The 12,932-nt window shown below is 37.5% G+C and overlaps 2 protein-coding genes and 1 non-coding gene across 8 annotated transcripts in view; 2 read left to right on the top strand and 1 right to left on the bottom strand.

The window, feature by feature from the left end:
- Positions 1 to 1,107: 1,107 nt before the first annotated feature.
- XIAP (X-linked inhibitor of apoptosis) overlaps positions 1,108 to 12,932 on the bottom strand; it is a 40,053-nt gene continuing 28,228 nt past the window's right edge. For all 6 annotated transcript variants that reach the window (XM_070783957.1, XM_070783955.1, XM_070783953.1 and 3 more), the window contains one exon: positions 1,108 to 5,795. In XM_070783957.1, the coding sequence (XP_070640058.1) occupies positions 5,602 to 5,795 (194 nt within the window). In that variant the 3' untranslated portion in view covers positions 1,108 to 5,601. The remainder of the gene's footprint in view (positions 5,796 to 12,932) is intronic.
- Positions 3,619 to 3,739, top strand: LOC139181802 (small nucleolar RNA SNORA43). Its single transcript, XR_011565541.1, has one exon. It is a non-coding gene; the product is annotated as a small nucleolar RNA SNORA43 (small nucleolar RNA).
- On the top strand, positions 9,650 to 9,848 carry LOC139181129 (small EDRK-rich factor 2-like). The gene is given in 1 exon segment (XM_070783958.1): positions 9,650 to 9,848. A coding segment is annotated over 1 exon segment (135 nt). The 5' UTR covers positions 9,650 to 9,676; the 3' UTR covers positions 9,812 to 9,848.

The raw sequence follows: 12,932 nt of genomic DNA, 5'->3' as shown, positions 1-12,932 counted from the left end.
AAGAAAGTCAGACACAGCTTAGCTTAGCAACTAAACAATACAGTTCAGTTCAGATCAGTTCAGTCGCTCAGTCATGTCCAACTCTTTGCGACCCCACGAATCGCAGCCCGCCAGGCCTCCCTGTCCATCACAAACTCCCGGAGTTCACTCAGACTCAAGTCCATCGAGTCAGTGATGCCATCCAGCCATCTCATCCTCTGGTGTCCCCTTCTCCTCCTGCTCCCAATCCCTCCCAGCATCAGAGTCTTTTCCAATGAGTCAACTCTTCGCATAAGGTGGCCAGAGTACTGGAGTTTCAGCTTTAGCATCATTCCTTCCAAAGAAATCCCTGGGCTGATCTCCGTCAGAATGGACTGGTTGGATCTCCTTGCAGTCCAAGGGACTCTCAAGAGTCTTCTCCAGCACCACAGTTCAAAAGCATCAATTCTTCGGCGCTCAGCCTTCTTCACAGTCCAACTCTCACATCCATACATGATTACTGGAAAAACCATAGCCTTGACTAGACGGACCTTTGTTGGCAAAGTAATGTCTCAGACTAGGCCTGAAATACAACTCAGGGGTAGGGGAAATAGCACTTGAAATGCCCTTTTCTAAATTTCCCTCTCCCTTTGAGAAGCCTTTATTTCCTCACTTTTTTTCTAATTATTTTTTATTGAAGGATAATTGCAATTCCCTTACTTTTTATCCCACCAGATTTGCTTGCAGTTTCTGAAACTCTGGGCAGCTGCTTCTGTAGACTCACAAAATCCTTCTCTGCTGCCTGCCTCAAAGGGGCAGTGGCTTTTTAGGTCTCTTGCTTATTCAAGCCTTGTTAAGGTGACTATAGTTATCTCTTGAGTCAACCAGGCCAATCTTTGTGGAGAGGGAGTTTCATATTTTTACACAAAACTAAAAATAAACTTTTCATGTACTTATAGAATTCTATAAACTAATGTGAAAGCAGATGTCTTTTTTTTCTTAATATCACATGACTTGATATATACCTTAATGTCTGGCGCAATAATGGCATAGGATATATTTGGGAAGTTGCATTTTAGTATTAATATTTTTAAGAGAGCTATTTTATTTTTTTCTGAGGAAGTGAAACAAATATAAAGTAATAAGATATCATTTTAAAGAATAGTGCTTTATTGGATAAGTTTTTATTCACAGAAAAATAAGCTTTAATCTATGATAACTGCCAGATTATACAGTAGAAAGCAATTTTCTTAGTTTTCCATACTGATGGAAAAGTTTCTACTAAATGAAAACAGCCATAAAATTATATTTACAAATATAGTACTCTATCTCACACATTTCACGTGATTATTTACAACACTATTACAATGACATAAGAATCAGTCATTCTGTCAGGTTAGATATAAAGTATAAAGGTAATGCAAAATCTTCTAACAAAAATTACATTAAAGCAATTGTTACATCAAATAAAAATGCAAATCTGTTGCTAAGTATAGACAGAATGACAAAATATACTTACATAGTAATTTTAAATGATACACAATTAATGCTACACAAGAAGAATGTAGTAAATGAAAAAAAATCTATATGCATTTCTGCAAACTTTAGACTTCAAATAAGAATCTTACCCCCGAAACATTAATGCAACATTGTACAATTTGAAGCCATATGTATTTAAGATTGTCCTACTGTATTAAAGTGTCATTTAATATGTAGTGAATGTTATGGTATAGAATAAAGAATAGTTGAAAAAATAAACATTTGAGACCTCCCTGGAGAGGTAGCTTGAAGTTTTTCACCGTCAAACTATGTCCCAGCCTGGGCTATCACTGATTAGTTATATAGCTTTGAACACATCATTTCACCATTGAGCCTCAGATGGTTCATCTTAAAACAAGGGGAATGAATTAGATACTCTCTAAGGTCACTTCTAGCTCTGACATCCTATGATTCTGTTGTGCTGCAAGTGAAATTCACATTGTGCTAAGTTTGTAAGTCAAACTGAAACTGACTATAAAAGTGGGACTAAGCCAATTGTTTCTATTAGAAAAACTCAACTAACTTTGGTAAGAATATTGTTTCAAGTTTTTAAAAAAGGAATTTAAATATTTTTAAGGATTTGACCTACTTGTGTACTGCAATTTGCATCTTAACTACGACAAACAAAAAAGATGAATTAAGAGTCAGTGAAAGAGTTATTATCTAAGTTTTAGCCCTAATTTCCAGAGTCAAGGCAAATCCATGGAAGGTAAAAAAGTGTTAGGAAGGGAATTAACATTTATAACAAGTATTTTACACATACGGTCTCCTCAACTCTTATAATTTTTTAAGACAGGTACTATTTGCATTTCACAGATGAAGAAATGGTTACCTCTTTTCTTCTTTTCTAAGCCAGATGTGGCTAAAAACCATATCTGTCAAATATTCAGTCCCATTTTCTTCTTTCTCTAATAGAAACGATATACAACCTATCCTATTTCTCCAACCCCTCCACCCCTTTTCCCCCATATTCAACCAACTGGGTAATCAGGAAATAAAACAATCATTTCAGTCTAAAGGGTTCAATATGTGGAACTAATGCTGTGGTGGTAGTCTCCATTCAGAGTTCAAAATACCAATTTTATCCACTAAAATGAAAACCAGGAAGAAAACTACCAACATTTAAGTGATAAAACAACAAAGGATTGTAATACACAAGGCCAAATCACATCACATACATTCACTACCCCCATCCTACTCCATCTTAGCCCCTAACCCAAGGGAAAATAAACAAAAATCTAGCAGGAAAGGTAATACAAAGCCATTACTTAACAAACTGGAATTTACTTTATAAACACTAAACTCATTTCTCAAAAATTAAGACAAGGCTTTTGATTAGCACACCAGATTATTATGAATAAAGACAATTATTTATTACAAAACAACTTGACTCTTCACATGACTAAAATGTAGTAAAACAGGCGGTGCCTTTGAAATCTTAGAGTGAACTTTATACAGAAAAGGAAGTCTACATGGAGATACTGAGAACTATTTTGGGAAGGGGGAGGCAGAGATTTGGATCTGGCTATATTTTTGACCTTGCAAGTGATCATTCTTTGCACAAATAGATGGGAAGGATCCAGTGCTTTTTATAGTGCAAACACAGGCAAACATTGGTAAGTCTTTAAAAATTTGATTAGAAGTTGGAGCGTTGAGTGATTTAAGAACCTGAAGTAACAGCATTTCTAAAGAATTCTTAAAATAAACTTGTTAGCCACATCAGCTTCATGCATTAAATCTCACAACTGATGGGGAGTAAAAAGGTCTTGCTTAAATCTAAACATACAAATTTTAAAAGAGTTTTAAAGAACTGAGGCTCCCAGAACTGGAAAACCTTATGTTAAAACAATTCAGTCCTTGGACAACAACTAGATTGAACCAACTACCTGACTTGGAGCTGACGTGTCCTGGAAAACACATTTTTAAACCTTTAACACTTTTCTCCCCTTGTAATTTAAGTTGAAATTTAAAGCTTAGATTATACATATAAAATTTAACTTTTAATGAATACATAACTAAATCTAACTGGAAGAAAGTGCAAAAGTAAAGAACTGAGGATTTACATAGTACAACAAAACAGGGTGGTCATTATTTGACTTTAAAGACTCTTACTGCCCTGCAGATGCCGGACTTGCCGGCACCACGGGTGCGGCCCGTGCCGTTGGGGCAGAGAGGAAGCGGCTATTTCTACACTCAGTGCTCAGAACTGTGGGCACTAAGAATGGTTTGTAGCCAGACACCAGTGGAAAAAATAAAAATAAAAAAAAATTTTTTTTTAATTAAAAAAATAAAGATTCTCATTTAAATCTGCAATGCTTTAAATGAATATCAAAGTAGTAATTAACAGAGGTTAAGAGAACATAACAATACTTTTCTCTTAGAAAATACAACAAAAATATAACTTCTGACAGTTTTACTCCCAACCTTTTCTCTACAGTAAAATGCCTCACTCACCTCTACAACAGGTTGTTGTGAGGATCTTTGCCTGGGTGTTCTATGAAGCATTTTTAGACTTTTATCTTTTTAACCTATATTGATTCTTACTCAAGCTTTATTTTCTCTTTAATATTCAAAAAACTATTCTTCTTTTCTTGTCAGTATTTTACAATTTCCAAGAAGTTTTTAAGGATCTTGGGAAAACATTCCAGAAGTATCTGCTACTATTACTAGACAAGAAAACAAAAAACTTAGGTGAAGACTTGACATTTTATCCTATATACATCTTAAGCATCCTAACGGTAAAAATTCACATGAAACTTTAAGATACAAGATACGAGAATCTCAACATGGAAAGCTGTTACTATAACTACGAGCAGTGTACAAACATGCTTCTACTTTTACCTACATAAGCTGACAGATGTTTAAAATACTGGGTTAACAAAGATCTTTTAGTAAAGTGACTTAGGCAGGCTTAAACTAGCAAGGATTAAAGATGAATCCTTACTAATTAATTGGAAGATCTGAGACATATTTTATATTTCATTTTACAAAATCAGGAATATTTATTTTTAAACAAGAGAAGACATGGTCTACCTGTCAGAAAACTACCACTCAGAAATATTTTTTATCCACGAAGCAGGAAAAACATATAAACATTTAAATTTCACATTGGCACCAAAAAGGTTAACTGCCCTGCCTTCTTGGATTAGGAAAACTAAAGCTGAGCAATAAGTAGTTTTGCAGGCGTTTGAACATGCCTAAGCCTTTAAATCAGCAAAATACTTTCTAAAAATTTTGATTACAAAAGTAATAATACTTATAAAAAATTCAAACAGAACAAAATGAAAAAAGTAGAAAGTGAAAGGCCCTTATAAAGCCCCTCTGGGACCCATCCCCCCACCCCCTTTCAAGAGAAACCACATTTAACAGTTTGGTGCCTATCTTTCCAATCTTCTGTTCTATATGTATATAAAATAGACACACCTTCACTTGGCTCATTCTACACATAGTGTTTTGCCATTTGATTTTACACTTAATATACCTCTCATGTCTTTTTATGTCAGTACATGTAGGCTAAAAGGTAGTCAATCATTAAATACCCTTTTAACAATGGCAAAATCATTAAAAAAAAATCATCCACCCAAGTACATGTGTATAATTTAAAAGAAAATGGACAAAATCCTAAAACACAAACATCTAAAAATCATTTCCATCTTTCCATCAGTGTGAAACAGTTCATTCCTTTTTCACACAAAACAAATTATGTGATTGGGAAGATTAACTCTAATCTCCATTCATACAGAATGCTCTATTTGTTAAGCCTATCCAAAATGAATGAAAAATTCAACTGATTAATTCACTTACATTTAGAAAACTAAGTCAGTGTACTATAAAACACACATTGTGATCAGTTACAATATGATGCTTCTTAGTCTAGGGTTTCAATTAAATAACAGTGGGAGAAAAACAGAACAGCTAATACAGTTAACATCCTGAAAAATCCAGAAATTCAAATTTTAGACTGCCAACTATAACATTGCAGTTTACACTTTCTTCCTACTTGGCAGCAAATGCTAATGGAATTCAATGCTGATTTCTTCAAGTTGGTTCACATCACACATTCAATCAGGGTAATAAGAACATAAGATGCCTACTGTAGTTAGATTACGACATGAAAATTTTTTGCCTCAAAGTAATGGCTGTGTAGCACATGGGACACTTGTCAACTGCTTCAGCACACTGTTTACAAGTGACCAGATGTCCACAAGGAATAAAGACGACAGCAATATTTCTATCCATACAGATTTTGCAAAGCTTCTCCTCTTGTAGGAGCCTTAGCTGCTCTTCAGTACTAATGTCTGTACAAAGAGAAAAAAAACGTGTTAATTTTAGACTTTCTGAGTTGGTTAAATTCACTGAAACAGTGTGAACCCCTACTATGTGCCGGACGCTGATCAAGTGTCAGGAGATGGGATAACTCACACATGGCATCTACTCTTAAGCAGTTCACAGCCTAGTGGGAGAGAAGGACGTGAGCTGAGGCTACAGAAGCAAGCACAAAGTACAAAGTGATAAGTTCTGTAATAAAGTTACAAAGTGCTCTGGGACAAGGTAACAGAACAAGTTCTTTTGTTCAGGTTAGGTGGGGAAAGTTCCACCGGTTGGTGGCTGTTGGGTGGGGAAGTGGGGAGGTGGAAGAGTGACATTTAAAAACAGAAATCTGCTAAGCAGAGAAGCAAGGGTTAGGTAAAAGTAGCAGCATATCGAAAGGGCACGGCTTATTCCAGAAATTAAGAGATGGAAGTGGAGGGCCACTTATGAAATGGGACAAGTAGGATTTAGTGATTGGATGTGAAGGATGAGGAAGAAAGAGGAAATAAAGTTGATTTCAAGATTTCTAGCATGGCTGACAAGGGGATGGTAGTGCCAATAGGAAATAAAAATGGAGGTACAGATTTGGGATTTTTAAGATATTTCTGAGGTGTTTGCAGGGCATCCATATAAAAATGTCCAGTAGGCGATCGGAGCGTTAGGTCTTAAAGGTCAGAAAAAATCAGGGCTAAAGATAGAAACCTGGGCGTCATCAATATACAGGTGGCACTGAAGTTCTTGTTTAATTCAGCCTTTGTCAAGCTTAGTTTTGAGAAATGTTAACAAATGCGGCACAAAAATATGTTTAACAATCATATATAACTATGACAACAACATCAGCGATCAGATCAGATCAGATCAGTCGCTCAGGCGTGTCCAACACTTTGCGACCCCATGAATCGCAGCACGCCAGGCCTCTCTGTCCATCACTAACACCCGGAGTTCACTGAGACTCATGTCTATCGAGTCAGTGATGCCATTCAGCCATGTCATCCTCTGTCGTTCCCTTCTCCTCCTGCCCCCAATCCCTCCCAGCATCAGAGTCTTTTCCAATGAGTCAACTCTTCACATGAGGTGGCCAAAGTACTGGAGTTTCAGCTTTAGCATCATTCCTTCCAAAGAAATCCCAGGGCTGATCTCCTTCAGAATGGACTGGTTGGATCTCCTTGCAGTCCAAGGGACTCTCAAGAGTCTTCTCCAACACCACAGTTCAAAAGCATCAATTCTTCAGCACTCAGCCTTCTTCACAGTCCAACTCTCACATCCATACATGACTACTGGAAAAACCATAGCCTTGACTAGACGAACCATTGTTGGCAAAGTAATGTCTCTGCTTTTGAATATGCTATCTAGGTTGGTCATAACTTTCCTTCCAAGGAGTAAGCATCTTTTAATTTCATGGCTGCAATCACCATCTGTAGTGATTTTGGAGCCCAGAAAAATAAAGTCTGACACTATTTCCACTGTTTCCCATCTATTTCCCATGAAGTGATGGGACCAGATGCCATGATCTTCGTTTTCTGAATGCTGAGCTTTAAGCCAACTTTTTCACATTCATGTTCATCATGAGGCTCTTTAGGTTTTTCTTCACTTTCTGCCATAAGGGTGGTGTCATCTGCATATCTGAGGTTATTGATATTTCTCCCGGCAATCTTGATTCCAGCTTGTGTTTCTTCCAGTCCAGTGTTTCTCATGATGTACTCTGCATCTAAGTTAAATAAGCAGGGTGACGATATACAGCCTTGACGTACTCCTTTTCCTATTTGGAACCAGTCTGTTGTTCCATGTCCAGTTCTAACTGTTGCTTCCTGACCTGCATACAAATTTCTCAAGAGGCAGATCAGGTGGTCTGGTATTTCCATCTCTTTCAGAATTTTCTACAGTTTATTGTGATCCACCCAGTCAAAGGCTTTGGCATAGTCAATAAAGCAAAAATAGATGCTTTTCTGGAACTCTCTTGCTGTTTCCATGATCCAGCGGATGTTGGCAATTTGATCTCTGGTTCCTCTGCCTTTTCTAAAACCAGCTTGAACATCTGGAAGTTCATGGTTCACATATTGCTGAAGCCTGGCTTGGAGAATTTTGAGCATTACTTTACTAGCGTGTGAGATGAGTGCAATTGTGCGGTAGTTTGAGCATTCTTTGGCATTGCCTTTATTTGGGACTGGAATGAAAACTGACCTTTTCCAGTCCTGTGGCCACTGCTGAGTTTTCCAAATTTGCTGGCATATTGAGTGCAGCACTTTCACAGCATCATCTTTCAGGATTTGGAATAGCTCAACTGGAATTCTGTCACCTCCACTAGCTTTGTTCTCTAAGGCCCACTTGACTTCACATTCCAGGATGTCTGGCTCTAGGTCAGTGATCACACCATCGTGATTATCTGGGTCAGCAATAGCAGCAGTTAAAAGTAATATAGCACTTCTACTTTGTGCTAGGCACGATTCCAAATGCATTACATATTTTAACAATCTTTGTGATCACTGTATAGCAGTGGTTTCCAAATTTAGCTTCACATGAGAATCACTAGGGGTATTTAAAAAAAAAAAACAACCAATAGATTCCTTGGCCCCATTCACTCAATCTAATATTTCTGGGGTTGAGCACACTGGCATTTCTGAACCATGACTATCAAGTTGAGGGCAGTAATAATAAAGCATATATGCCCTCTTAGAAATTCAAAATGCATTCCCTATTTAACTACAGAGCTCCTTTTTCACGACATCTCTTAACATTCTGGGGAACACTATTTTGAAAACAAGTTTGGCAAACAGTGGTTTAATTTTATTCAACAAATGCTTATGGAACACTTAGCTAGGTTCTAGGCATTAGAGATAGATTAACAAATATATAGATCCTGGGCTCCTAATCATTCATAGACAAGTCAGGAACACAAGCAGGCAGGAAATTATAATACAGTGTAATGATTAAAGTAATGACAATGTGTTATGAAGAACATAGGAAGGCTGTGTATCCATGTACACACAGAGGGAAGGCCTTCCAGAAAATATTATACCTAAATTGGGTCCTAAAGGATAAGTAGGAGTAAACTAGAAGAGGGAGAAGGCCTTAGACCTTGGGGGACAAGAGCAGTGGGAGAAGAGGGCTCTGGGCAGAGGAAATGATATAGGCAGGCTCCAAGGTGAGAAACAGAATGAGGCCTCCAAGTGCACAGGTAAGGTTTGGGAAGAGAATGTGAAGGGGAAATAGCATGAGATTATAGCATGAGGCTATAGAAGGTTAGCAGGAGCCTGATCATGAAGGATTTGGTAACCCATGTGAAGGAGTTTCGACTTGACACCAAGGGCCCCAGAGCCAGTGAAAAGTTTTAACCTGGAAAAAGATACCAGAATTGCTTCAGTAAGGTTTTCTTGGCTAGTCATAGAGAAAAGGATTATTTGATCCTTTTTTTTCTTAAAAGGCAACCTCCTGGGCATAATTCAAAACTCAAATATGGAACATAGAGATAAGAAAGATAAACTGTCTGTCCTCAAGAAGCCTAACAGATAGGAAGGGACAGAAAAAGTTCCAAAACAACGTTACAAATGCTTTAACAGAGAGAGTAGAGAAGAGAAAGCTGCAAAGTGTGCTATGGGTCTTTGGGGAAACTTCAAAGAGTGACCTTTGAGCTGAGCCTTGAAGGACAAGTTCACGAACTGGGTTTAGGGAATTGGGGGTGCAGTGGGGAATGAGATGAGGTATACAAACAGGAAAAAGGCATTCGGGGCATAGCAAACAACAAAAGTAAAGGGATGGCATTATAAACTGATTTATATTATATGGATGCATCTGACCAAAAAAGAATAGTGTATATTCCTGCCATCACCAAGACTGTGGCAGCCAGCGAAAGCCAGCCTGCCAGAGGAATATGGAAAACCAGAGTGACTTGGTTAAGAGAAAACACTGAGATTAGAAGCTTTCTGCTGTGGGCCACAAGCAGAAGGACTCGGAGATCATGCAGCAGAAGCTGAAAAAGGCAAATGAAAAGAAGGAACCCAAGTAACTTTGTGGCTTTTTGTCCAATCTTCTCGTGCTTTGCCTGTGTGCCTGGAGCCTGTCCCGCTACACTTCCTCCTGTCATGCTCACAGCTCCCAGTACCCAGGCATTCCTTTTGCCTGGGGTCCACAGCAGGTCTCTTTTGGGGTTCCCTCCTCTCAGGTAGTCTCTCTTCCCCAGGCCAGTCCTGGGGGTGAGGGGACTACCCCTTCAAAGTGTTTTTTTAGAAGTACCTTTGTAATCCCCCAAAAAATCATAAAGAGGAAAACAATTAATTTACATGTTACTTTTGCATGTGATGCTACAATGAATAAAAAAGGAAACTGGATCAGATACCTACAGTAGTCAAATTTACAGAGACAGAAAGCAGAATGGTGGCTGCCAGGGGAACGGGAAAATGGAAGCTGTTTAATAGGTAAAGAGTTTCAGTTTTGTAGATGAAAAGAGCTCTGGAGATTGACTGCACAACAATGTGAATGTACTTAAAACTACTGAACTATACACTTAAAAATGGCTCAGAGGGTAAATTTTATGTGTATTTACTTTTTTTTTTGGCCACACCATGTGACTTGTGGAATCTTACCTCCGGGACCAGGGACTGAATCTGGGTCCTTGGTACTAAAAGTGTCAAGTCCTAACCATAGGACCACCGGAGAATTCCCAATTAAAAAAAAAAAATAAACACTGGACCAGAAGTCAGGAAACCGGAATTTCACTCCCAAATATCTGCGTGATCTTGAGTAACAGTTCATCAGCACCTCAGTTTTCTCTGAAGTAATGAAAATTATTATAGGATCTTTAAGGTTCTTTTGGTTCTGACTGTTTACAGTTCCATATTACAGTGCATATACTTACTTGAGATGGTGATGCTCTGGGCATTTTTTTCCAGACTGAGTTTTTTACTTCACTCTAGCCTAAAGAGTAACCACTGGGTTCTACATCCTTTCCTGAGCCACCTTTCCCCTTCTACTTGCCACAATGCCCTCTTCTAGGTTGGGAGGTACCTGGCACATAGCAATAAAGGCAATAGCTAGATAATTTTTCATGGTATTTGCTAATATTTTTACCGCATTATTATAAACCACTTCTAGAATAAACTGATGTTATTCATGTTCCAATCAGAGCAGATCTATGTGGAAAGACAGACTGATAAGAAATGTGCATGGGTTATTTGATTTTTACATTACTTTCTATCATATATATATAAGGATTAAAATAAGTATCTTACCACACACATGAAGTAAAGGGCTTTATATCATACAATGTCATTTTTAAAAAGAAAGGGAAAAAGATACTAATTTGGTACTATCTTTAGAAGACTGGGGTATTCTCTGTTACAGAGACAATGGTATAAAAGCTAGTATTGAATCTAGGATTTCTTAGTGAGTAACAATAACATTATATTTTCTCTAATAAATTTTATTTGCTTTTACTTCAATTAGGCCCACCCTCTATTTTGTACAGAATTAAAAGATTCTTAGAGCTGGTGTTTCCTCATCAGCTTTGGGAGGAGAAATAGACAGCAGCCCCCTCATGAAAAGCTTGCCTGTATCAATTACCTGCCTCTCAATTTTGTGAGACTAAGGAGACATCAACTGATGAATTCTAACGTGTGCCCTTGAGAACTGGCATTAACTTAGGCCCTTTTTCCCACACGACCCCGGCTTGTAATCTCGGTAATGATGAGAACCTCCCACAAACTCCTGTTGAATAGAGACATCCCCCAATGCACTCTGTCCTTTGTTCTCTTCCTACTGCAACCCACTAAATCTTTCTGCTGTAAACACCTTCAGGTATAAAAACTAACACCTTACTGTCAAACTTAATTAAGTTTGAGTTGTGGTGAAGATGCAGGGAAAAATGACATAGTCACTTGTATCACAAAGCAAATGATTTGTTTCACCATCACCAAGACAAGAGGAGCTATTATAGGTTTTAAATAAATGTATCTTTAAGGAAAAAAGTAGTCTGCTTTCTGCTGAATCTTCTACACCAACTAGAGTAATATAAAACTCATCAATGTTATACTGCTTTAAGACTTATTTGATTATCTGAATAATGTTTCAAAAGCATCTGAAATAACTTAAAGATCAAAAGGGTCTTGAATGTAAAAAACAAAATAAGTTAACTTTTAAGTTCATTAGTACTCAGAGAATTCTCATCTTTTGGTAGAGGTGGTCAAAAGCTTAGAGAATGATTATATACTTCTCTTCTACATTATTCAATACACTTTGTATATGAATCACAGTATTAAAATGCATTTAATTCAAGCTCTATTTAGCAATATGACCCTTTTACATATTTATATCATGTAGAAAGTTGCAAAATACTCTAAATCCAAGCAGTTTCAACTAAAAAACTTAGAGTCTACACACAATGATAAAAGTTAGCCTTTGTTGTTCTTTACCTAAAATAGAGTATAAACTTACAGTTTTTAAAATTAATAGATCAGTAGATCTTACTTGGATCCTGATCAGAACACATCAACTGTAAAAACATTTTAAGATGATGAGGAAAATTAAAATCAACTGAATTTCAGATGATATTATAGAATTACTGTTAATTCTGTTAACTGTGACAATAGTATATTATGGGCTAAATGTCTTTCTCTCCAAAACTCATGTTGAAGCCCTCACACCCTATGTGATGGTGCTTAGAGGTGGGGCCTTCAAAAGGTGATTTGGTTTACATGGGGTCATGATGATGGGACTCCATGATGGAATCAATGTTCTTATAAGTGGACTAGAAAGCAGAATGCTATCTCTCTTGGCCAAGAGAGGACATAGAGAAGGCAGCCATCTCCCAGCCTGGAAGAGAGACTTCACCAGGAACCAAATCTGCCTGAACCTTGGACTTCCCAGCCTCCGGAAGTATGAAAAACAAATGTCTGCTGTCTAAGCCACCCAGTCTACGGTACTATTATAACAGTCTGAATAGATTAACACACAGTATTAAGGTCATGTTAAAAAAAAAAGTCCCTACATAGTTATTGAAGTATTTATAGGCAAGTGGTATACAGGATGTCTGGGATTTACTCTGAAAAACTACAGCAAAAATCAAAGTTGGGGGAAGAAAGGGAGATTGAAAAAGTGTTGACAATTATTGAAGCTGGCTGATGGATATCTGA

The sequence above is a fragment of the Bos indicus genome, chromosome X (genome assembly GCF_029378745.1).
Source record: "Bos indicus isolate NIAB-ARS_2022 breed Sahiwal x Tharparkar chromosome X, NIAB-ARS_B.indTharparkar_mat_pri_1.0, whole genome shotgun sequence".
NCBI lineage: Eukaryota > Metazoa > Chordata > Mammalia > Artiodactyla > Bovidae > Bos > Bos indicus.
The sequence above is the reverse complement of the archived record's forward strand: the minus strand, read 5'-3'. Positions and strand labels throughout refer to the sequence as shown.